The sequence below is a fragment of the Coenobita brevimanus genome, chromosome 87 (genome assembly GCF_032717465.1).
Source record: "Coenobita brevimanus isolate Jiangsu-jjx chromosome 87, ASM3271746v2, whole genome shotgun sequence".
Classification (NCBI taxonomy): domain Eukaryota; kingdom Metazoa; phylum Arthropoda; class Malacostraca; order Decapoda; family Coenobitidae; genus Coenobita; species Coenobita brevimanus.
This window is the reverse complement of record NC_137040.1, coordinates 12,447,997-12,473,585: the sequence shown is the minus strand read 5'-3', so window position 1 is coordinate 12,473,585 and position 25,589 is coordinate 12,447,997. Positions and strand designations below refer to the sequence as shown.

Here is a 25,589-nt window from a genome sequence, read left to right as displayed (position 1 = left end):
TAGTGATGACCAGATAGACTAGAGCCATCCCTCCTGAGTCAAAGATGCTGCTGCTCTGCAAGATCGATGGTGGGCTGCACAGTGCCTTGTGACTAGTGACGCACAGGAGCCATGGCATAATAGAAGAGGGAGTGACAGTGGGCAGGACCATGGTTGACCCTGCCGTCATAGAAGTATCTGTCGTCATAGCCAGCTTTTCACTTCATCTTGAGGCACATCAAGGCACAGTGATGGGGTCATGCCCAGAAATCGATCGGGACCCAACAGTGAATGCAAGAGGAGTACGGTTAAGCCCCAGGAAAAACTATCCTACCATTTGTGGGATATATATGTTTGCCAGGAGTGCCCAGTGTTTGGAGAAGCCCCTGATGAAGCAGCTGAAAATGCTGTGGGTGAAGTGCGCTGATGTGTTTTCCACAGGAGAAACGGATCTGGGAAGTACACTTTAAGTGAAGCTAAGGACATGCTGGACACCAGAGATGAAAGGAGGGCCTTCGACAGTGTCAGTTATTGACAGAACTGGTGATCCAGCACCTTTCTCTGTGGGCACAGGGATGGTCAGCCTTCCCTTGCTTGACACTTAGGATACTGCAGTTAGAAGGGACAACTCTGCAGACAGTTCGGGAAGAGAGGGCACTCCTGACTGCATGGGACCTAGACAACAGAGGTGACGACGACGATTGGCTAATCTTGGTGATTATTATGTATACCGTATACCTGTATATAGGTTGGATTAGGTGGTTGTGTCAGGGATGACAGTTTTGAGGGAGGGGCAGTTTTGTTCGTGGGATGGGGTTATTGGTTTGTATAGGCCTATAGAGTTGTAAGGAACATTCTAGAAATTAAGTGTTGTGCCGTAGGATTAGTTTAACGTTTTATATCTGGAGATGTGAGGAAGAGTCCAGAAATTGCAACATCTATTTTTGAATTTCTCTCTTACACTATGAATGAGCTGTTGTCAATATTGTTAATGTATGCTGTTTAAGTGCATTATTGTGCGGGAAAACGTGAGTACTCTCCCAGGTTCTAGAATATTCTGTACTGTTAAGAAGTAGAATTTTCCTGTTAGGTGCTCGAGAAGCTTCTCGGCGTTTCCCGTATGGTACGGTAATTCCAGTACCGGTACGAGTCAGAGTTGCCAGTTTGCTGTTGTTTGTGAGTGTACTGTACAGTAGTTATTTCGTAAATTGTACATTAATCTTTGTACTCATTTTCTTTATAATGTTTTATTTACTGGTATGTGATTTTCAAATTAAGTAATTGAAATTAAGTTTGTATGGTAAATAATTTAGTTTTATGTAATGTAAGAAAACTATTGCATGATTTGGCTGTCTCCGAGTTGGCAACTGTGCTCTCTCTGGAATACACCAGAACTGTGGAAAAATGTAGATAATTCTAGAACAATTCAAGCTTATATAAGGATGGGGAGGAGACTAGAGCAAGTTTAGTCGGTTTTCAGTTCAGTTTGAGTGTAGTGCAGTGTCAGTGCAGTGCTGTTAGTGAAGTTTGTGAAGTGTTGCTGGGAAGCATTAAATGTAATATTATTGCAATTAGTGAAGATTGTATATTTTCGGTAATTGTGAAAATAGTGGTGTCAAGCATCAAGTGTAATTTCAGTTAGTAAAGTTTGTATAGCTCGCCAGTGCTTGTGAAAACAGTGAAGTGATGTTGGAAAGCATAAGTGTAATTATTTGGAAAATAAAGACAGCGAACTGTAGAAGCCAGTATTTATTTACAACGCCTGAGCTGATCCTGTGTACTGTACACCTAAAGGCTGACCACAGGAAGAACAACCCACTGGGCAATGTCCTTCCTGTACTGTACTACTGCTGTTGGGGCCTGTGGCAGTGTGGGACGGGGACGTAACTACTGTGCTAATGGTAGAGTTGGGAGGGTATTTAAAGGGACTGCTCTGCTCTTCAGTCAGACTGAGAGGCAGTGAGTGGACAATCAGTGAGTGATGGTGAGTGAGGTCATAGGCAGCGTGAGAGAGAGAAGCCACAGTGTTTTGCGTGTGTAGCTTATCTCAGCTATGCCTGGAAGAAATAACACCCTGAAGTTTTGAGCGACCATTGAATGACATTCTGACTTGGCAGTGCGTCGTGCTCGAAGAATCAGTGAGTCCTACGGTGTAACAACAGGATGAAACGAAGGGAGGGGAAGGGGAATTTCGCAATGAGTTGCCCGTGTAAGTGGGACCACACTTACCGCATAGGTTATCAACCCCTCTTGGAAGTGCTTGTTCTTTCTGGGACATTTTAGAAATATAGGGCCTAAGAAGTTTGGCACGCATTCCTGGGATGTAAGCAGACTGGGGAGTAGAGGCAGCATGTTGAAAAGGCACTATCTCGGGAACAGGCAATCCAGGATAGAAGCTAAAAGCTAAAAAGGTTGTGTATTTGTACCTTCAGTTTGTAAGAGACCTTTAAGGTTTTAACAGCCCTGTGATTGTTCGTTTGTTTCCAAATAATAGTAATGATGTTAGCAACGATGGCCTTACACTACGGGGGCCTTGGGAAGGGATCACATGGAACCTTTCAGCATAATTTGTGATTTTCATATTCTGACAATATAATGCCAGTAGCTTTTCTAAGATGCGAATGAATGTGTTTGAATGGATGAGTAAATGGGGAGTGTGTCGTCCTGTCTCGGCTACCTCCCTTTCCTTGGGGGAAGCAGCCTCGGTATATAGATAGATAGATAGATAGCTTTTCTACAGAACAGTCTCAGTTCTAAAATATTTTTTAAAACTGCGATGTTAAGTGAAAGTAAAACAAATTATATTAATATAATTTTCATTGATATTTTAATATTAGCCAAATTTAACTCTCCCCTTTTGTAAGGGGACCCCGGGCAGTTGCCCAGTTTGTCCACCGCTAAATCCATTCTTGGATGTTGGTGAAAAACTGCCAGAACCCTATCATATGCTTTGGCATCAGATATACAAATTATTTTGTCGCTCATATTGGGTAAACGTTTTCTTTGAACATTGGTTGAAAGAAAATGACGTAAAATGGGAAACTCTACCATGAAAACTCCAAATGATAAAGGCGAGGAGCAGATGCCATGAGGCGCCTAGCTGCGATGCTCATCTTCGTAACTTAGGCCTTTGAGCCTGTGGCGGGATTTCTTGGTGTCTTGGGATACAAAGCCACTGCGTTATGCAATTACCACAGTTACCTGCCCTTGGTGTTACTCTAGGTAGGCTACTCATTTTATCTACCAACCCATAGAGGGAAGATGGACTCCTGAGTCGAGTGACATTAGTACCGGCACCAGGTTTCAAATCCTGGCGCCGACAGCCGGCAGCTTCACAGTCAGCGATGCTGACCAGTCCGCCCCCCCCCCCCCCCCCCAAAAAAAAAAAAAAAACGGTGCATGGGAAGAATGCTAAATTGCCCATCAGATTAGCCTAATGTGGGATTGAAAAGTCAGGATCAGAGAAGTCCCTGGAGAATGTGTCTTGAACCAGAGGCATAAGCAGGGACGGGAGGGGGAATAGATGAGGGCATAACATTGTCGCTCCTCCCAGTAGCGTACTTACGAAAACAAAACTCGTTTCAAGACAGACTAAACTCATTCCAGACTTGAGTAAAGACCAGTGGTTGCAGGATAGTTTGAAAACTTGATGAGTAAATTAATGAGGACAGTGCATGGAATTTTAGTTTTAAACAGAAAGTAGTGGCTATTGCTCAGATGTTCGCATTTTCTTCTCTTGTGGGTTTGTGGGACTCGGCCGATACCTCGGACCTATTCTCTATACCTCATACCAATTAATTTGGCCAGGCATGTATGGCAACACTGTTCCCACCGAGATTCTGATTGGCTGGAGGTGTTTGTTCGATTTCGTTGTTGCTTAAACCGATACTTTCTTTATTATCAGATGTGATACTGAGTTTGTCGACAATACAATCGTCAAAAGCAATAAGAAATCCGTTATATACTTAACAACAATGAAATCTGCGTAGGAAGATAGAAATGTGAGTCAACAAATTATTATAACAGTCCAAGTCAAGGTCAGCATTCGAACAATTCCTTTAAATCGCCGACACTCGATAAAATTGCAGAAAATTAAGGAAACCTGCTTAATCTGAGCGTTGGTGTAACACACATTTAAATTTTAAGTCCAGTCCGTACCCTTAAATCGTGCCACAACTCAGAATAATTAAAAATTCTGATGAAAAAACGAGTTGTGCCGGGAGGGAGGTTTGAAAAAATTGCGAAAATCAAAGTAGGCTAAAGGAAACTATTTCATTACATCTCGTCTATTATCAAAGTACGGACTGGACTTAAAATTTAAATGTGTTACACCAACGCTCAGATGAAGCAGGTTTCCTTAATTTTCTGCAATTTTATCGAGTGTCGGCGATTTATAGGAATTGTTCGAATGCTGACCTTGACTTGGACTGTTATGATAATTTGTTGACTCACATTTCTATCTTCCTACGCGGATTTCATTGTTGTTAAGTATATAACGGATTTCTTATTGCTTTTGACGATTGTATTGTCGACAAACTCAGTATCACATCTGATAAGAAAGAAAGTATCGGTTTAAGCAACAACGAAATCGAACAAACACCTCCAGCCAATCAGAATCTCGGTGGGAACAGTGTTGCCATACATGCCTGGCCAAATTAATTGGTATGAGGTATAGCTACCCAAAGTGAGTAGAGCCTTCGGTCACAGCCTATGCGGGAAAGCTGCGCAGTTTCCAAGTAAGTCTGATGAATACCTCACAACACGCCGTCACAACCGAGGGTTATTGATGCAACTGTACAGGAGGGCAGGGAGAGAAACGCTTAGTGATGACAGGTCTTCACAATAGGCAGAACAAAGAGAATGGAACCTTGGGTATCACAGCAGTAAATGTTCAATGATATTTTTAACTTGGGCACACCATTGGCACCGCGATTTCTCGACATACTCAGACGGAATAGGAAGCCTGCAAACTCTGTGTGGCTTAGGCCTATGCATAGTCTGGTGATGGCAACATCGACTTCCCGGCGTGGGTGACTAGACCATGGGTGGGCTGCGGAATAAAAAAGAAATTGACCCATTTGGATAGAAGGAAGGCCTAATAAAAGACATACGGTCCGTTGGGTGATGTAGGCATCACTTGCCACACACACACACACACACACACACACACACACACACACACACACACACACGAGAATCAGACGGATCAAGGACCACAGACACTAATGAATTAGCGGTCAGTTCTTATTCTTCTGCCGTATCACAATCTCTTTATCGTGAATACCTACATGAGAGGGATCTGCTGAAGGTGGAATTGCCAGGGGAAGAAGGGAAAAGTATGGAGAGGAGATGGGCGGGAATATGTATAAGCCGGGTATGAGACATAAAGGGGGTCAGAGGGAAGCAGAATGAGGGAGGACTGGGTCTGTATACAAGGCCATCGGTTGTTGTCTAAGATGTATCTGTACAAACAGCACGGACTGAGGGATGAAGAGACGTTGTGCTGACCGGACATCTTGCTGTATGTGAAAGCCCATGTCTGGCAGAGGGAGAAATCTTCAGGCCAGTGAGACATGGGAAGTAGCTATGACAGTGTGGCAAGCCGAGCTTGGCAAAACATTCCCCGGATGGCTAGGGGTGGTTGTTCACTGATAGAAATTCACTTCTCCCTTCCTGAATAATATTATTTATAATGTAGACTGTAGTTTGTCTTTCAGTAATTACATACAAAGTCTATCCATTAACCCATCCATCATCCAATCCTACGTTGCCCCATGAGGAGCTTAGGAGCCCGGGGCTAGGCAAGTTGGTCCTGACATTTAAGATGAGAGTGACCAGCCTCACTCATCCCTGAGTGGCATTACGTAAGCAGTAAACTCCAACCATCCCTTGGATATAAACCTTCACCGGCTTAATCCGATTGGAGCGCCTTACTTATCCACTAAACCACCAGGCGCCAAAATTTGGTTATATAGTTGCCACCCAGCGTAGTAAACGGTTTCCTGGTGTACAGGAAACCATTTGGCTTGTCACTCAGTGTAGAGTCACCCACAGGCGGAAGGAAGAGCAAAGAATGAAGGAACGAAAGACAGAAGAGGGAGTGTAAAGTCACCTATTCGCAGAAGGAAGGGGAAAGAATGAAGGAAAGACAGAAGAGAGATGGAAGGAAAGAAGGATGAAGGAGAGGAAAGGGCAGACAACCGAGAGCAGGACTACATTCAGTGAGTGGATGGTGAGTGCCCCCACCTTGTAACTGTTATAAATCTGCACATACAGCTATGCTGTAATTATTATACAATGTTCCTCGCTTCCCTCAAAAAGGGTCGGGGTCGATCAGTATTATTTTCATTAAATCTTTTGCGAAAATAATGGAACGCATAGGAGAAAGATGTGGCATATTTTCTAAAAATCGACACGTTTTCGGGAAGGAGAGAATGAGAGGAGCAAGCCCACTTACTATAAGCTCTACAGAAACCCAACCAGAAAGTTAAAGGAGATTCCCGTGGCTCAGTAAACTTGCATCTCTGAACCCAAGCGTAGTGATTCAGGATCGAGTCCCCAGTGTAGGCAGACAAAGAGTTTAGCTCAGCATCCGGTAATTCAGACTCCCACACTACCCATTCTCAAAGGAAGACACAGTGGATTTCTTGTAATGGTATCGTAATGTGTGTGGTGGAACAGCACGGGTACTGTATGGTGGGTCTGGGTGCTTGCAAGGCTTACAGTTGCAGCCTGGCAGCATATCTTCCTTCCATAGATCTGAGCTTATCAGCCACAATAGGTTAGGGCCATGAAACACCTGCTGTGACTAGAACCAACAGAGGAGGGAAGCAAAGGTCCCAAGTATTGGACTACTACCAGCATGAAACGCCCGACATGGGGAAGTGGGATGGATAACCAGACCATGGCAGTAGTGCAAGGAGTGGCAGGCCACGGCAACGACAGATCGGTGATCACTATCGTCTCCAGTCTGACAGAAAGGGAACAACCATGCCAGTAAAATCACACCCCAGTGAAACAAATCCGTTTCGCCTGATACAAGGGATGATAGGACATGGGTTAGGACATGGGAGCCAGCTGTGGGGTTCAAGCACTGCCTTTCATTAGCTCTGACTGCTGGAAGGGGGAGGGGAGCCTGCACAAAAGCATTCCCGAGGAATGTCGGCATCACAACTTAATTATATGCTCTCCACAAGCCCCGGACCACTGAACAAGGCCACAGCTCGACTCTGGCAAGATATCTGAAAACCCAGGAAAAAAAAAAAAAAACATACCACTTTAAGAAAGCCACATAGGCCTAAAGGGCATAGGGAAAGCCCTGGAAAAGGAGGAGACTAGAAATGGATTAGGAAAGGGGGGAGAAGGGATAAAGGGAAGGGAAAAACGACCCGAGGATGACTAAATTGGGATGAACTCGAGGAAGATCACCCAGAAAATGAACATGTGCAAAAGCACAATGTAGGAGCTTCAGCACCCTTCGGTTAAAGCCATTGGTGTGGTATGGTGTGAGGGTGGTAACGTGTGGTGTGATGTGAGGTTGGTATGTCGTGGTGTAGTGTGGCTTCGCTAAAGTCTATGGGACTGAAGCACCTAGCGTCCGAAAATCATTGGTGAGAAACAGAAAGATAGAGTCGCTTCTAGAGATGCTTTCGTATCTGAAAACTTGGAGTAGTCAAAACTTACTAATGATCCACGAAGGAAGTGGAATTCTAGAACTTGGAAGGTAAGAACACCACCACACACAGATTGAACAGCCGAAAAAAAGGCATCAAAGGACACAACTCCAAACAGATGGTTTTTGAAAAAGGCGCTTAAAAAAAAAAGAAAAAAGAAAAAAAAAAGAGACAGGGATCGGGATATTAATTAACACCTGGGACTGTCTGATCACAGTTGATAACCAGGAGGAGGTCCATGGGATGTAGCATGTTGCCTTTGGCAATATCAACTTATCAGCGTTGTGTTTTCTTCCGAGCGATATACCCTACGTTACCCAAAGCAAAGGAATATAACGTGTGGGAAGGAGTAGCCTTGTAGCTATTAGGACACGACATGCCTAGGGTTTGAAAATGGATTTTTTTTTTTTTTAAATTCCAAAGCTCATCATTGTGTGATGGAAAGTTATTTTCATACTCAGAGTTATGTCCTTGATTAATGCTTGCAAGCACCTATCTTGTGCTGTCCTAATGGAGCTGCACCTTCACCTTGTCATCCCACCTCAGTTATCATCACACGAAAATTCAAAGTATTCATCTAACTATAAATAACAGGAATTAATTTTCTATCACAAAAATTAATGAACACTAAATATTTATTCACAGATCATGACACATTACTAAAGAGATCCTACCCTGCAAAATAATCCATAATTACTAGGGTATGGCATTAACTAACAAGGACACACTACCTGCTATCAGGACCAAGCAATATTACTGTAACTAATAATGGTTTGGACTTAAGCCAGAACTCTCTGCTGTCGTACCTTGGGAACAGAACATAACCATCTTCACCCTGTTAGTCCAGTGACATGTTTCATATTTAATTCTTGCTATTTCCAGAAATTTTGTTCAACAATGAAGAACCTTTTTAGGATAGATAAAACCTTCTATAACCCTTTTATTACAAATACCCTCCCTGAAGCTGAATCAAATTGTCTGGTGATGATCGCATTAGCCTACAATGAAAAACTGGAATGAAAGAGCTAATCACAATTGTAGGACATATGTCTTTATACATTACCTTCACCATGACCAACTTCTCTGGGTCAGGGGGAGCATCTTCCCCTTCACCCTCCTCCCCAGCAGCAGCCTTCAGTCTAGCCAGCTGCACCTCGCCGAACTCTCCGTGACCTAAGAAAACCGACAAATAAAACTGCATGATTATTTGTGGCCTGCTGCAGTTACGAACGATAACAGAACTGGGTTCTGTGAAGATACGGAGTAAAGACATTAGTTGATAACAGGATTGGAGAGTGTATACTTGATGGTATTTGCAAATGGAGACAGTGAATAGAAACCCGTTGTTGTTGTTGTGTGGCCCCAGGCACATTTGGACATGAATTCAATAGACTGCAGGCTGAAGCAACATTTCACCTCCAGTTAACCATCCTCCTTTTGAGGGTTGAAGAGCTAGATGAGGGACGATTGCATAGGCCTAACCGGACAATAGAGAGCTGCCTGGTTATATTAATGCCACCACATGAAGGAGGTCCATTTCAACACCAAATAGCGTGCTGGAATGAGTATGAGTGTATTTGAGTGAGTTTGAGGTGGGACTGTTTGTTTCATTTCGTGTATTCTTGGCATCATAACAAAGTTCATTGCCACTGAACCCCCACATAAGTATATATAATAAAAATACGAAAAGATACCTCATTAGGCAAAATCTATCTATCTATCTATCTATTGCCAGACGCCTCAATCCCGTTTGGGGTGGCCACAAACAAATCGCCTCCAAGTCGCCCTGTCCCCCGCCATTTCACTACCCTGCTCCCAACTCACACCCCCCTCTCTCATATACCTCTCCACCCCATCCCTCCATCTCATCCTCGGTCTCCCCCTCCCTCTTCCACCCTCCACCTCACTCACATACACTCTCTTCGTCAGTCTTTCACCCTCCATCCTCTCCACATGGCCAAACCACCTCAGTGTGTTCCTCACAACGCTTCCTATCACATCCACATCAACACCACAACGCTCCTTTATATCCTCATTCGTCAGCCTGTCTCTCCACGTGACTCCACAAGCTCCTCTTAAATAACTCATTTCCACTGCTCTCACTCTTGACTTGTGTCCTTCCAACAACGTCCAAGCTTCACTTCCGTACGTTAGAGTTGGTATCACAATACTGTCATGTAGTAACTTTTTTACTTCCATGCTCACTTCCCTGTTTCTTATCACTGCTTTCAAGGAACCAGCAACCTTTCTTCCCTGCTGTACCCTTTCAAGCACTTCACCCTCCAAACCTCCATCCTTACTCATCACACTACCCAAATACTTAAACGTACTCACATTTTCCAATTCCTCACCATCCAACCTCGCTATACATTCACTGACTTCACCTCTCTCAAAGACCATCACTTTACTCTTCCCTACATTCACCTTTAGGTTCCGTTTCTTACACACTCTCTCAAACTCATCCACCAAGCCTTGCAGCTCCCCTTCATCTTCACTCAACAACACAGTATCATCTGCAAACAACAGTACAGGGAGTTTCCAAACACTATCCTCTCTCACCAGGGCCACTCCAACATCCACTACCCTACCTTGTACCTCTTTTATTACCCCATCCATGTACAGATTGAACAACCATGGAGACATGACACATCCCTGTTTCAACCCAACTTTCAAAGAGAGAAAATTCACTTAGTTCACCATCCACACGCACTGCAGCCTTAGCACCATCATACATACTCTTCACAGCATTCAACAACTTCCCATCTACTCCATATATTCTTAACACTTTCCACAATCCTTGTCTATCCACCCTGTCATATGCTTTCTCCAAATCCATGAAAGCCGCATACAACTTCTTTCCCTTCTCTAGAAACTTTTCCACTAAAGATCTAAGAATGAATATCTGATCTACACAACCTCTTCCCTTCCTAAAGCCTCCCTGTTCTTCTCCAACTAATTTCTCTGTTCTTTCTCTAACTCTGTCTATAAGTATCCTACCATACACTTTTCCTATTATACTAAGAAGACAAATGCCCCTATGATTACCACACACTTCTTTTTCCCCTTTTCCTTTGTACAAGGGAATAATTATACCCGACTTCCAATCCTCCGGGACTCTACCTTCCTCCCAGGCCAATCTGCACATCTTCCACATCCATTCTACTACTATCTCTCCCCCATGCTTCAGCATCTCACCACACACTCCATCAATTCCTGGGGCTTTCCCCGATTTAACTTTCTTCATTGCTTCCACAACCTCTATCCTACTGATTTCTACCTGTCTTCTCACCTCCCTCCTTCTCCCAGCCATTCCCCAGCCACTTATACTCGCATTACTTCCATCCTCTACGTTCAACAATTCCTTAAAGTGTTCTCTCCATCTGCTCACTTTTTCTCCCTTCTCCACTAGTAATCTACCATGTTTATCTTTCACTCCCCTGCTAACTTCACTTCCACCCTGTCTTACTCTTTTCACTTCTCTCCAGAACATTTTCTTACAGTCCCTCCACTTTACACTCAAATTCCTTCCAAATTCCTCATCCACTCTCTTCTTACTCTCTCTTACTAATCTTTTCACCTCTCTCTTCCTTTCCACATATAACTCTCTCTTCTGCCTCTCAACTTCTTCCACGCAAAATATAAAGGATTAAAAACTCTACAAAAGCATATAAACTAAAAACCTTAACATTTTGGTGTGCAAAAAATCAGTTAAATGAATGACGATCATTAGAATATAGCCATGCAAATTTTTGAGAAGTTTAGAATATCAAGAAATCTCAAAGCCCTACTGCAAGGACTGTAGGCAGGCTACCCTCCCCAACAATGGAGGAAAGGGAGCTCTCTTCCTCCTACCGCGCTCCAAGAAGAGACTCTTCCTTACATTCCCCTTACTAGGACACTCATCTAACAAGTGCTGCACAGTCTTCACAGTATGGGTGATGGCGACCCTTCAGTAATTACCGTACCTGTCGGAGACAAGGGGTATGCCCGACTTTCAGACAGGCCATAAAACCCTTCCAACCCAACGAGGTATCAAAGGATATTAAAGGTCAAAATTAGAGGTTAATCATTCTTAATATACTACTAGCAAGGGTACGGTATCTCGTTCCTCCTGCCAGCAAAAGAGAAGGGTATCCAGACTAGAGGAAAATTTTGTACAACTGGGAAAGCAAAACTGAGACTGGGGCTAGCCACGTTATCTGCGCTCTTTTTGTCCAACACACTGACATGTGCAGCACCTCAACAAACAAATCCTTTTCCCTGCCTTGGTAATACTAGCGACTATTATTAAAATCCAAATAATAGGAGGTCAATTAAAAGATTCAATATTGAGTAGAAGGGACCTGTAGCCACTGAAAATAATAAAATACTTACTACTAACCGGCGGCGTAGGGCCCGGGCAGTTGCGCCGCCAGATTTTAATTGTATTCAGTCAATCTTATTACTACTACTGTTGTAAAAGTAATTAATGAGCAGTGGCTTATGTCCCATATACTGTATTTCCAGTCATTAACTTAAAAACTGCCATTACGTTCATAAATGCTCACTTGCTTCACATTCTTCTTCCTCCTTCCTTCAGTATTTCTGAAGTTGCCTTAGCCCTCCTGTAACCGTTTACATTCAGAACGTGGTTGAAATGCTTTCCCTATCTCTCACTTACCATGTTTTCTGCTAGCATATTTTTACCAACGGCGATAGCGAAGCTGGTATTGTTTTTAATTTGTCGGTCTGTGTGTGTATCAGCTAGCACGATAATTTCGCAATCGCTCAAGATAACTTCACAAAATTTTACAGGTATATAGTAGTGATGAAAATCTCGTACGAGTTCGAAATTGGGGAAAGTAGGCCAAGGTGTGTGTGTCTGTTACCAAGATAACTTCGCAACCGCTCAGGATACCATCACATAATTGTACAGGTGTGTAGCAGAAACGATAATCTATTACGAGTTCGAAATTGGTGAAAGTAGGTCAAGGTCAAGGTCATATTCCGAGCCGCGCTAGATATGTATCGGTTCGCGGCTGGTGTGGTTCCCCCTTTGGGGTGGCCTCTAGTCTTATTTGTTTTTTCCTTTTCCGTCCACTCCTTTTGTCTATTATCTTTTCCAGCTCATCCTCGAAATTGCTTTTAATTTCCTGAAGTTCTTACCCTTTACTCTCATTGTATGTTGAAACTCACTCTTTTTGACAGTACAACTCAATACATAATATATAATATATATATATATATATATATATATATATATATATATATATATATATATATAATATATATATATATATATATATATATATAATATATATAATATATGTATATATATATATATATATATATATATATATACATTTTTTTTTTCTCTCTCTCTCTCTCTGGGTCTCTACTCTACCCTCTCACCTCTCCTTGGGTCCCTGTCGCTGCCTCAACTAATTTTGTGAGGTTCTTTTCCTTACCCTATTGCTTCTTCCTCTTCCCCTATCATCACCAAATAGTGGAGGCCTTAGGTGATGATACTAGTCTCCGCCCCTTTTTGTCATCTCGGGTGAGACTACTCCCTCCCCACGTGTTTGCTGTGCGTGGCGACCCGTATATTCCCTGCGCCCCTCTAGCTGGGAGTTGAGTCCACCATGGGGCAGGGTGTAGTTCCCTGTGGTGGGCAACACGCTCCTTTGGTAGGGGGGTTGGGGTAAGACAGGTGGTCCAGTGTGGCCCCGCTGGGCAAATCGGCTGGCCGTGTGTTGACTCAGTCAACCTCGGCTAGGGTCAAGCGGGCACTGTTTGGTGGGCACCGCATTGGTCTGCGGCTGCCACCCCACACCAACCCGTGTCCGCGTATACCTCTCCCACTATCCCTGGGGCTGTTGGGTGAGTTGAACCCAACATCAGCCTCCCCTCGTTGGGCTCCGTGGTGGGTGGGGGGTGGGGTGGTGAAGTCTACCAATTCACATTATATGGATATTATTACTTCTTCTCACCCGATTATGGTGACGACCCGGGACCCCCTTTCAACTATGGCCTCGATCTCTTCCCCTCCTCCTACACGCTCGATTGTATTAAAGATCCCATCCTCCTCGCCTACTGTGTCTTCCACTCCTCCAGCTTCTGCTCCGTCTACTTCAGTCAGCGCTTCTACTATTGTCACACTTCATCCTTACCTTCCTCCTCCACTTCCTGCCTCTAATCTTTCCATGTCCTCTGTTTCCCTCTCCCGACCTCGTCCTTCTTCTTATATCCCTGCCCCTTCCCTCACCTCCTCAATTTTCGGTAAGCAGATATGGTCAAAAAATTTCAACGTATAGGACACGACCGTCGACCTCTCACTCCACCTCTGTCTCCATCGACAAGTAGGCAGGGATGTCACTTTCTCGGCCTGTCCGAATGGTTCCTGCCTTCTTGTCGTTCACGGTGCTGCCCAAGCCAAGAAGGTTACATCCCTGGTCAATAATGCAGGACAACCCATCTCCTTGTCCCCAGACATCCAGCTCAGTTCTACCACAGGCACTGTACGTTTACCATCTTCGATGTCCTTCGGCCAGAGGGCTTTCCCGGATTGTACTAATGATATTGAACTAATCCTATCAGAACAACATCACCCAATACGATCAGTTCATTGCTATACAATTCCTCCTCGTGGACGACGCCAAGAGTCGGCTAATATTGTTAAAATATTTTTGCCTCTCGCGATCTGCCTCCCACAGTCATCATTGGAGGCACTGTTCTCCAAGTACGCGAATATATTCCACCTCCCCGTCAATGCACATCTTGTTGGCTTTGGCCATCCAACCAAGTACTGCCAATCATTCGCAGTCTGCGACAACTGGGCACTGGCCAGTCAGACCACCTCAGACTGCATTTCCATCATCCAATGCTGCCCAAATTGTCAAGGTGACCATTCTGCCTCCTACCGACATTGTCCTGCCTACCTCTTTGAAGCAGAAGTGTCTAACGTCCGCTGGAAAACTGGCCTTTCCCTTCATGAGGCTCGTCACAGAGTTTGCAGTCTCGGTCATCACCCTAATGTGCATGTGTAGCCCGTCCTCCTCCCGTAATAACTTCTAATCCCAGAACCATTTCTTCTTTCCCTTCTGCATCTGTCCCCTCTTCATCTCCTCTCTCCTCTCGCCTTCCCACCTCTCACTCTATACCTACTTCTGTAACTGTTGTCTCCTCTTCTCCTCCTCCTAGCACTCCTATTTCCACCTCTCCCTCCTCTCTACCTAAACCCCTTTCTACCTCAATCCCCCCCTTACAGACTCCTCTTGTTCCTGTCTCTAATTCTTTCTCTGTTTTAGATTCCTCTACCCCTACCTCCTCTTCATCCCTTTCCTTACCTATTCCCTCTCCCCGTCCTTCCCGTCATTCCCAGTCTCGTCCCTCCTCTCACTCCAATTCTCTCTCTCATACCGGCCGTTTGACGCCTCTGGCCCAACGTACCGGTACTATCTGACCCCCATCCTCCTCTAGTGGTAAGCACAGACTACCCATTGTGTCAGACTCTAAAACCTTTCCTGTCCATCATCCTGCTTCTCCGACTCGTAAAGTTCTTGCGACGAATACCCGCCCCTCTCGATCGATACACCCTCCCGCGTCAAAGTCTACATCTCAGCAGTCTCCTCAGCCACGTCCCCGGACTAATCCACAGCTGGCAAATTGTAGCACAAAACCCTCTGGAGATGACGACAGTGAAACGATCTCCAAGATTGTGGATTACATTTTAACTTCTACGCCAGATTCAGCAAACAGTGCTGTACCCTCTCCTTCCACCCACTCTGTTGAAATTCATCCTGTGCCACCTGACCTCCCTCCTACTCCTCTCCCTCTTTCATCTCCCCCTCCTTCACCTTCTGTCTCCTCCTCTTTACCCCCCTCCTCTTCTACTTCCAGTAATCCATCCCCTCTATCTCTCCCCATGCCTCCAGGCTATGGTGACCGTCCTGCTCGTTCACCAGTTCCACCTTCTACCCCTATTCCTACAATCGTAACAACTCGATGATTTATTATTCTGTAATATATTTTACTTCCATTGTACTATATTTTACTCCCAGTGTAATTTATTTTATTTCCTATGTATTTATATTTTACTTCCTGTATATTTTATCTTTAGTATTAATTTCCTTTTATCTTTCCTAGACACTATTTCTCTTTTAGGTTTTACTTTTATTTGGTGTTTCAAAGTTTTAGTAACATACAAAGTCTTACGGCCCACAGCAAACTTACCGACCAGACCTTGTTCTTCCAAACAGTTATTAGTTTTTATTTTACACAATGGCTTCCATCAAACAATGGAATGTCCGCAGTTTTTCGACACATCGGCCAGACCTGCGGTTTTTAATTTCACAATATAACCCCCCGATTCTCTGCCTACAAGAGACACGCCTCCCCTCCCTCCCCCCATTCCGTCTTATTCATAGCTGAGTCTACCACATTCCCAGTATGATACCTGTCTCCTGATACATGTTGACATTCCTTTTCAAACCCTTTCGATTACAACTACTATCAAATGTACCTTCGCCAGAGTGTTTCTATCTCGGTGGATTACAGTGGTCTCACTATATCTCTCCCCTTCAGTGCCCATCAGTTTTACGGACCTCGATCAACTTTTATCTGACCTTCCCCCTCCTATCCTGCTTTTAGGTGATTTTAACTGTCGGAACCCCCTCTGGGGTGACTCTGTTTTAACTGCACGTGGGCGCTCCTTGGAGGATTTCCTCCTTGCCCATGATTTATACATTTTTAACACTGATTCCCCAACCCATTTTGACAACCGTACTCGAACTTTCTCTGCCATTGACCTGTCCCTCTGCACCCCAACGCTTTCCTTGGACTTCACTTGGTTGGTCTTGAATGATTACTGTGCCACGGACCATTTTCCAATCCTCCTAACCCCCACGTCATACTTTCCAGTCCCCGGCCCTCCTCGATGGCGTTTTGATAGGGCAGATTGGGCAACCTTTACATCCCAAGCTGTTCCTCCCACTCCTCTTCCGCTCTGCCATGGTCCAAGTGCTATGCTTTCCTGTTGCCGTACCTTTCTCCTTACGGCTGCCCAAGCCTCTATTCCGCGTACCTCCCGTCCCATGTCATTGAAATGTGTGCCATGGTGGAATAACCAATGCAATTCAGCCCTCCAGGTCAAGAGGGCCAGGTGGAAGAGCTTCCGTAGGAAAAAGGGCACTATGTTGGAGGTCCAAGCATTTATACTTTTTCATCAAGCTAATGCTTTCCTTCGCCGCACAATCCGTCGAGCAAAAAAGGACAGCTGGATGTCTTATGTCTCTACTTTTGTCTCAGACACACCCATTCCACGGATATGGTCACGCATCAGGAAAAAAGCGGGTAAATGGTCACGAAACCCGACTCCAGTCCTCACCACCAATGATGGAGCCTTAGGCAATGTTTTTCAGGTTGCCAGTCTTCTGGGTCACCATTTTAGTCAGATTAGCAGTGGATCCCATCTCCCCCCAACATTTTTAACAACCAAAAGACGTTCAGAACGGACGCCCTTACAGTTCATACTGTTGTCAGATGCGGCGTACAATGCCCCTTTCTCCAGTTCAGTCCCTGTGAGGGACCTGATGGTGTACACTACAACATGATAAAACATCTGTCCCAGCCGGCCCTTCACTTTCTGCTTAGAATATATAATACTATATGGTCCACTGGAAACTTCCCTAATGAATGGAGACAGGCCTACCTCCTACCATTCCTTAAACCTGGCAAATCTGGGTCGTCACCTGGAGATTATCGCCCTATTGCTCTTGTTAGCTGTCTGTGCAAACTGATGGAACGTATGGTAAACTCTCGCCTACGATGGCATTTAGAATCACGTTGTGCGATCTCGCCCTTACAATATGGGTACCGCAAGGGGTGAAGTACCCTAGATCCCCTGATGAGGCTAGCAACCTTCATCCAACAAGCCTTCACTAACTCAAAGATGGTCATAGCTGTGTTTTTCTTATCTCGAAAAGGCCTGTGATACGGTCTGGAGGTATAACATTCTCCGTGTTCTACGACACTCCGGAATTAATGGCAATATGGGGGTCTTCTTACAGAACTTTCTTTGTAACTGGACCTTCTGTGTACGCCTTCAGCATGTCTTATCCCGGTCTTATGTACAACATGAGGGTGTCCCACAGGGATGTGTGCTTAGCACTACTCTTTTTATCCTTGCAGTAAATGATATCATTTCATCTCTACCACACGGTGTTCGTGGTTCATTGTATGTAGATGGTTTTGCTATATATGCCACTGGAGCGGGTGTCTTGGCCTTACGAGCCCTGCTTCAATCAGCTATAGATGCCGCTGCAGGGTGGGCCACGAATCATGGCTTTAAATTCTCCCCCACGAAATTCTGTGCTATAACTTTTATGACCCGTCATTCAATCCCTCAACCCCCTCTTACACTGTGTGGTACCCCCCTGCCATATCGATTATCAGCCCCTTTCCTTGGCCTTGTCTTTGATTCTCGACTGACTTGGTCCCTGCATCTCACTTCCCTTAAGACCTCTGCGTCCCTCAGACTTCGGTTATTACAAACTCTTAGTCATATGTCCTGGGGTGCAGACAGTACAACTCTGCTCCGTCTCATTATTGTCTTAGTTTTGTCAAAGATTGATTATGGCTGTCAGGTTTATGCACCTGCCTCATCTTCCTCCCTTCAGCTCCTAGATTTTGTTCACCATCATGGTTTATGTCTGGCGTTGGGTGCTTTTCGCTCCACCCCGGTTACGAGCCTGTATGTTGAGTCGGGTATACCCTCTCTGTCCTCCAGACGTGACAAGCTAACTCTCCGTTACCACATTCGCCTTCTTCAACACCCATCTGCAGGTTTCCCTTCCTCTGTTATGCGCCTCTCCCCTCCTTTTCCGCCCTCAGCTTCATCTTTTCCTTGTAGGGTCTCCAACTTACTTGCATCCCTTTCTTTCGCTGCTATTTCTGTTCTCCCTCTGAGAGATTCTATGTTTCCGCCTTGGCTTCTTCCTCGCCCTCTTGTTTGTGATGCCCTGCTCTCCCGCCCAAAGTCCTCTTCCACCCCACATGAACTCTGTCATCTTTTTATGGATCATATGTGTTGTCACTCCTCAGCGACCCCAGTGTACACAGACGGCTCTAAGTCTTCTGTGGGCTCGGGTTTTGCTGTTCTTTTCCCAGACCATACCTATCAGATCCGCCTTCCACCTGTTGCCAGTATTTTCACTGCCGAACTGCTGGCCATTTTACTGGCCCTTCGTGTTATATACCGTTCCAGTTTACACACTTTTGTTATTTTCACAGATTCACTTAGTGCACTACATGGTATTCAGTCTGTCCCGGCCAGCAACCCGCTAGTGTTGGAGATACAAGAATGGTTGTTCCGTATTACCACCAGATTGAAGTCTGTCTCCTTCTGTTGGGTCCCAAGCCACGTTGGGATACCGGGTAACGAGAGGGTTGATTGCCTGGCACGTACAGCTGTCACCTCTCGCTCTGTCACACCTCGTCCTATCCCAGCAACTGATTATTTCCCGATTGTTACCCGTCTCCTTGGCCAACGGTGGCAAGCAGAATGGACATCTACAGATGATAACAAACTCCGCTCCATCACACATACTGTCACTCCCTGGCAGTCGTCTTCCCATCGCAACAGGCGTTGGGCAACAGCCCTAGCCCGTTTGCGCCTTGGTCACACACGGATCACACATGGCTTTCTAATGTCAGGAGGCACTCCTCCGACCTGTCAATGTTGCCAGGCTCCACTCACGGCCCACCATTTGCTTGATTGCCCTCGGTTCCACGCCGTGCGCAGACGGACTCTTCCGTTCCTTTACTCCCTTGGATGTCCCCCTACCTTAGCCGATCTTCTTGGTGAATCCCCTGTGTTTTCCATCACACACCTTATGCGCTTCCTATCTCAAACCCGTATCTTACCTTACAGTTAGTGTCTACCCCGCCTTCCCCTTTGCTTTTAGTGCACCATATCATACCCGTCATTTTTATACATCGGTTTTAGTGCCGTATAGTCCTCGTGGGCGTGGTGCTAGTTCTTATTTCTCTCTCTCTCTCTCTCTCTCTCTCTCTCTCTCTCTCTCTCTCTCTCGCTTCACCAGTTTACTTAACAGCCACTGCCTGTGCCTCACAGCATCTTTCAAGACATTCCATTACTCCTGAGTAGCCTACAGTAAAACAATGGAACTGGTGCCAGTAATTACAGTACTTTCTTAGTTCAGATATAAAGTTCGTGCAATTATACATTTTTGTGTTGCCTACCTAATGTCAGAAGCACTTGTATATCGTCCCTCTGTATGGTTGGCTTGTCCTGCGAATGTGCACCAGGGAGAGTGTATTCAGTAGGGCGCATGTACAGTCCAGTCTTGTTCAACCCTGGGCCTACTGCGCTCTGTGGGGAGGGTGGGGAGGAAGTGGGATGGAGAGGTGAGGAGCAGCGCTGGGTAGAAGCAGAGGAGCCCCCAAGTGTCCGAGTGGATGCTTGAGAGAGACCTAGATTAGTGGAGGTGGCCAGGGTATGAGTGGAAGCTTGGGAGAGCTGAAGATGTGGGCGGGAGGGGGGTGGGTCGGGTCTAGGGACAGTCTTTGTGGGTGGAACAGCTGGAATAGGTTCCCCTATCACGTGCGGTTGTTGAACACCGCCACCAGGGTAAGCTGTGTACATCAGCTGCTCTTGTTCCTCTGGATTTTGTTGAGCTTCTGTCCCATCTGGAAAATTAAAGGGATGAGAAACTGTACTTGACAATATAACACTGACCTCAGATTTCTTAAGTTCTTTCAGTGCTATACTGATCAGTTTTCTTACGCATGTTTTTGCTGGCATTATTCTTTCCTCTCAGAAGCTTTGTTACAAAGAATGACCACAACAGGTAAAACACACACACACACACACACACACACACACACACACACACACACACACACACACACACACACACACACACACACACACACACACACACACACACACACACACACACACACACACACACACACACACACACACACACACACACACACACACACACACACACACACACACACACACACACACACACACACACACACACACACACACACACACACACACACACACACACACACACACACACACACACACACACACACACACACACACACACACACACACACACACACACACACACACACACACACACACACACACACACACACACACACACACACACACACACACACACACACACACACACACACACACACACACACACACACACACACACACACACACACACACACACACACACACACACACACACACACACACACACACACACACACACACACACACACACACACACACACACACACACACACACACACACACACACACACACACACACACACACACACACACACACACACACATATATATGCCTGACCAGTTTTCAGAGTATCCTAATCAGGTTCTGCATAACTGGGTTTCTTTTGCCTGCCTCATACTGCAGGTCTGGTTTCGGAAAGGGCCATTGTTTACCTGCTGTAGGCCGCTGGGGTGAGTGTTTGTGCCGCTGCCGCCGCTGTCTGCAGTATATGAGCATTGCACCTACCAAGGCAATGTATGATGAGGCGCCACCCACTGCCACACCTACTGTTCGACCCAGAAGTTTGGAAGTTTCCCCTACCAGAAAATAAAACTGATTACTCTTGTGATATAAACATGCTGATGGTTCTAACTTTTCAGGAAACTCAAGCTGGGGAGAAAAAATGCTTAAAACTGAATATGTCTGAAGTTATTCCATATGGAGCAATTTCTCACACAACACTGTAAGACTGTTTCTTGAAATTGCCGATTTAATTGAGAAATTAAGTAAGGTGACTTTCTAACAAGAAAGATTTCTTAATTCAGCAAAATCATGTATCGAAACTTAAGTATCGAAATAAGTATAATTTTATGTTCAGGTGTACTTTTGTTAACCCTTTGGTTGTGAAAGGCCTACTGCTTATTTTGTTTCAGCGAACAACGCATGAGTTTGCTATGCTTGGGACACATAGGGAACCAGAAGTTTTAAAAGATCATCACAGTTAACTTATTGACTGAGGAAAAAGAATCTGAAGTATTATTCCTGCTTATTAGAGAATTTTATTGAGCCCCTAGAAATTTGTTGCAGACAGAGGGTTATTCTGTTGTATACTGAATGTAAGAGTACTCAAGTAACTAGTAGTAACAAATAAATAAACTGACACTCTTGTGAATTAATTCAGCAATGACTCTGTTCTCTATACCTGTACTGTACTTGTTCAATATTAACCCCTTCAGGCCAAGGACGTGCTTCTCTTTTTGTTGCTGGAACATCTCTAGAAGCGGCCCAGTTAGTCAGTCATGCCTAAGGATTTCACAGGCAAGGTGGTTCACTAGCGAAGTCTTATACAGTGTTTCATTTTAGCACCCAAAGGATTTTCATACGCAAGGTGATCCCTCTTGTGAAGCCACATATGGTACTTCACTACTTCCCAAAGGAATTCCAAACGCAAAGTGCTTCGCTCTAGTGAAACCCATATGGTCCTGCATATAATCTAGTACTTCCATGAGTGGCAGGTGGTGTCTACCATCATCCTCTTACATATTGTAATGCTGCCTACCTCTTTCTTAGAAGACTCTACACTGAGCGAGAAGCCCAGAGTTATTTTTTTATTTAATAACCTGGGAGACCATTTACAACGCTGGGTGCTAACTATATTACCAGATAATTGGATGATGTGGAGCCTATTATTGTGCCCCTGTTAAGTTGGTGAAGACACGAATGCAGTGTCTATCCAGGAACGAAATCTTTACACAATTCCCCGCGCCTCGCTGTGGTGAGGTACTGTCCACTGCAAGGAAACATCAGTTCACTGCACGGGCCAGACGTGCAAGGGCGATTGTTTGCCTGCAGTTGATGGGTCTGCTTGATCAGAGAGTCTGGGTTTGATCTACCACCACTACTTCCTTACTTGTTATTTTAGGAAAATGTCATATTGATTTAGTTCAGCTTAAGAGTGGCCTCTCAAACCAAAGGGGTAAGAAACACCCCTTATTGATCCCTTCAGCCCGATAACTTACTTTTTAAGCCTAATTCATTTGGTTAAAAAAGGACGATTATATCCAGCTTAGGAATGACTACGAATATACCGGTAGCTAATTCTGTTAAACTGTATGATGTGCTACTTGAACTTATTCATGACAAATTACATTCCTGCTAGAATATGTTAACATGTTTTAGGTAAGAAGTACTAGCAACGTGGTGTCATATTCAAAGTGAAGCTGCATTATGGCATGTTTTGGGTGCATAGTAAGATACTGTCCATCCAAAACACAATCAAGTGGTACCGTAACTACTTACCTGTGACAGCTACAGATATCTCAGCCCTCACCAATCCCCCCACATTTCCAGCAGTGCAGCCGTACACTCCCCCGTCCTCCCACCGAACATGGCTCACCTCCAGTGTTCCATTCATGTGCACCTCCACCCTGAAAACACAACAAACAGTAACAGTGCAGCTAGTGACGTGCATGAGCATGAGACTGATACTTTGGTTTACCCATGGGTTACACATATAGCGGAGATAATATGACCACTTATCTCCCTCTTTACGAGCTCATAGCATCAGTTTATTATTAAGTTCTGCATCATTAACATATTTGGGCCTGACGCAGGGTAGAGGCTAGACAAATTGTTCCTTGAAGTTCAGTAATCCTCCTACATGAAGGAGATGGTGCCAGACACTCTTTCCTGTTACTGATTGATTGTTTATATTCAACGTGTATACTGATGCTGCCAGAGATGTTGTATTCAGGGCTGGTGTGGTGGTGGTAGCTAGAATTTTTGCCTCATGTCATTGGGTTATGTTAAACATCAGTTACACCTGCTTGGATCATAAATCCCCAAGGTGTTCAGCATCCTAGCCTCTGATCACTATCACATCCTTCTAGATTTTATTAGCCAAGACCGGAAGAGAAGCACCCCTTCTGCACTCAAGCACAATATTCGTGTGACCTCCCCTCTGTCTCCTCCTTCACTAAATGTTCTAGGCCAGCTTCAGGGTAACACAAAACACTCATTTTATTGGACTTATTAACTTTTTTAAAATCGGCATTGTGTGTGCTTTTGTTGTTGCTTAACTCCGGTCCGTCTAGCCCAGCAAACCCGTCGACTACAGGTAAGTAACTGCCTCTGAGGGCTGTCCAGCGAGTTCAATACGCGTACACCACGCAGGGAATCGACGCTTCGTTGTGGTAGACAGCTCCTCTCTAGGATCAGTCCAGGGTCCTTCCCCTCAGCGAGTTGCAGGGAAATATGAGGAGGTTTGGCTCCTGGGTAGTGGGTGGATCCCGCAGCTGCTTAGTACCACACAGGGTGCACAGCACCACCACGTGAAGGCTCTTCATTAGTGCCTTTTGTATGCTGCATGCAGTGTTAATGTTAGGGACCCCAAGTCGTTGTCAGTATATGCAAGAAGAAGCAGCCAAAAGGCTAACCATAAAAATGTATCTTCCCTTTCATGTAAGAATGCACTTGGGCCATGTTCATTTTGTAGTGCATGATCAGTATTGTGCATATCTTGTATGAGGTGTCTCACAGTAAAAGAAGATCGTAACACCCATTTCTTTATTACTCAATTGAGAGCCCCAGAAGGGTCAAGGAATAAGAAGGTCCGAGGCTAGACTACGATTAACCAGATAAATGAAGCTTAGGAGACCACCCTAATTCCCTGGAGGTGTTTCTATGACGGAAAAAAATAATTTCTGTCACTTCTCGCATTTACACTGAGGCATGCTGGTGCTACTCTCCTGCAACCCAGAACTTCTACCAGCCATGCCACCAAGCACATGAACGTGTACTAAACCGTAATCAAACAGTACACACAGTTTTTCCAGTCACAACTTCTACTTATCTGCCAGCAATCCAGTCACCTGTGTGGGTCAAAGGTGTGTGTGGTGTGGTTGTAGTCCCAGTGTATGGACGGGGATGGTGAGCCTCGGGCATGACACTCCAGGACCAACGTGCTTCCTCGGTCTACCTGAACTGGACCTGGAGTCACCCACTCCAGAACGGGGCTCTCTGCAGAATTAAAGACGAGTGAGACTGACAGATCAAAGTAGCCATTCTTGGCAGCATAACGTCAAAGGACATTTGCCTAGATCGGTGAGATGATTCATGGACTAAAATAAATACAAAGCTCCCAACCCTTCCATTTAAACTCTCACCCATCCCTCATCGAGTCCTGTGTTGCCCAATAAGAAGCATAGTGGTTTGGGACTAGGCTACTCACTTCAGACATTTAAGGCAAGGAGACCAATCATTTGCCCCCGAAGGATATTATGTGAGCAATAACTCCAATCATTCCTAAGACTGAATCCTTATTAGCCACATCTATCTTAGCCCACTAAATCACCAGAAGTACAACTGTTGGTTATACGATTACAGACCAGTATAACAAATGGTTCCCTGGAGTACAGAAGACTGGATGTATATATTTACTTACAGATATTAAACTTTGCCATTCTCTCCGTCCACTCATCATGCACTCATTCCCAGATCCACTCAATGTAGTTGTCTACTTTTAACTGACCGAACTAGTCCAAACTCGTAATTTCAGTAGGAAGAGATGCTTGCATGAAATTTGATGAGCCCCAGTTATGATGTGGGAATCAGTCTCCTTGAACCAGTCATGTCGACTCTCCAATCTGGCATTTACTCATGAACTGAGCTGAAAAGGGCTATTAATATTCATGTTGTGAAAAACACGCAATACCATCTCACTCACCAATGACTGTCAGAGTAATGGAGGTGTTGATGGAGCCCTGGTGTGAGGTGGCCACGCAGAGGTACTCCCCAGCGTGCCTCAGTTCTGCCCCAGTAATCTCCAGCCTCCCCTCCACACTCTCCACCCCATCTCCACCAACCTCACCCATCTGTATATACAAGCCCAGTACAG

At 45.0% G+C, this 25,589-nt stretch overlaps 1 protein-coding gene across 1 annotated transcript in view; it reads right to left on the bottom strand.

The window, feature by feature from the left end:
• Positions 1–25,589, bottom strand: part of LOC145410978 (inactive tyrosine-protein kinase 7-like) — a 393,412-nt gene that overhangs the window by 16,520 nt on the left and 351,303 nt on the right. Inside the window, exons 12-17 of the mRNA XM_080281034.1 lie at positions 25,419–25,566; positions 24,565–24,712; positions 22,994–23,121; positions 21,114–21,291; positions 19,893–20,419; positions 8,716–8,825 (exon numbers count right to left, since the gene is read on the bottom strand). Coding sequence (XP_080137160.1) covers positions 8,716–8,825; positions 19,893–20,419; positions 21,114–21,291; positions 22,994–23,121; positions 24,565–24,712; positions 25,419–25,566 — 1,239 coding nt within the window. The remainder of the gene's footprint in view (positions 1–8,715; positions 8,826–19,892; positions 20,420–21,113; positions 21,292–22,993; positions 23,122–24,564; positions 24,713–25,418; positions 25,567–25,589) is intronic.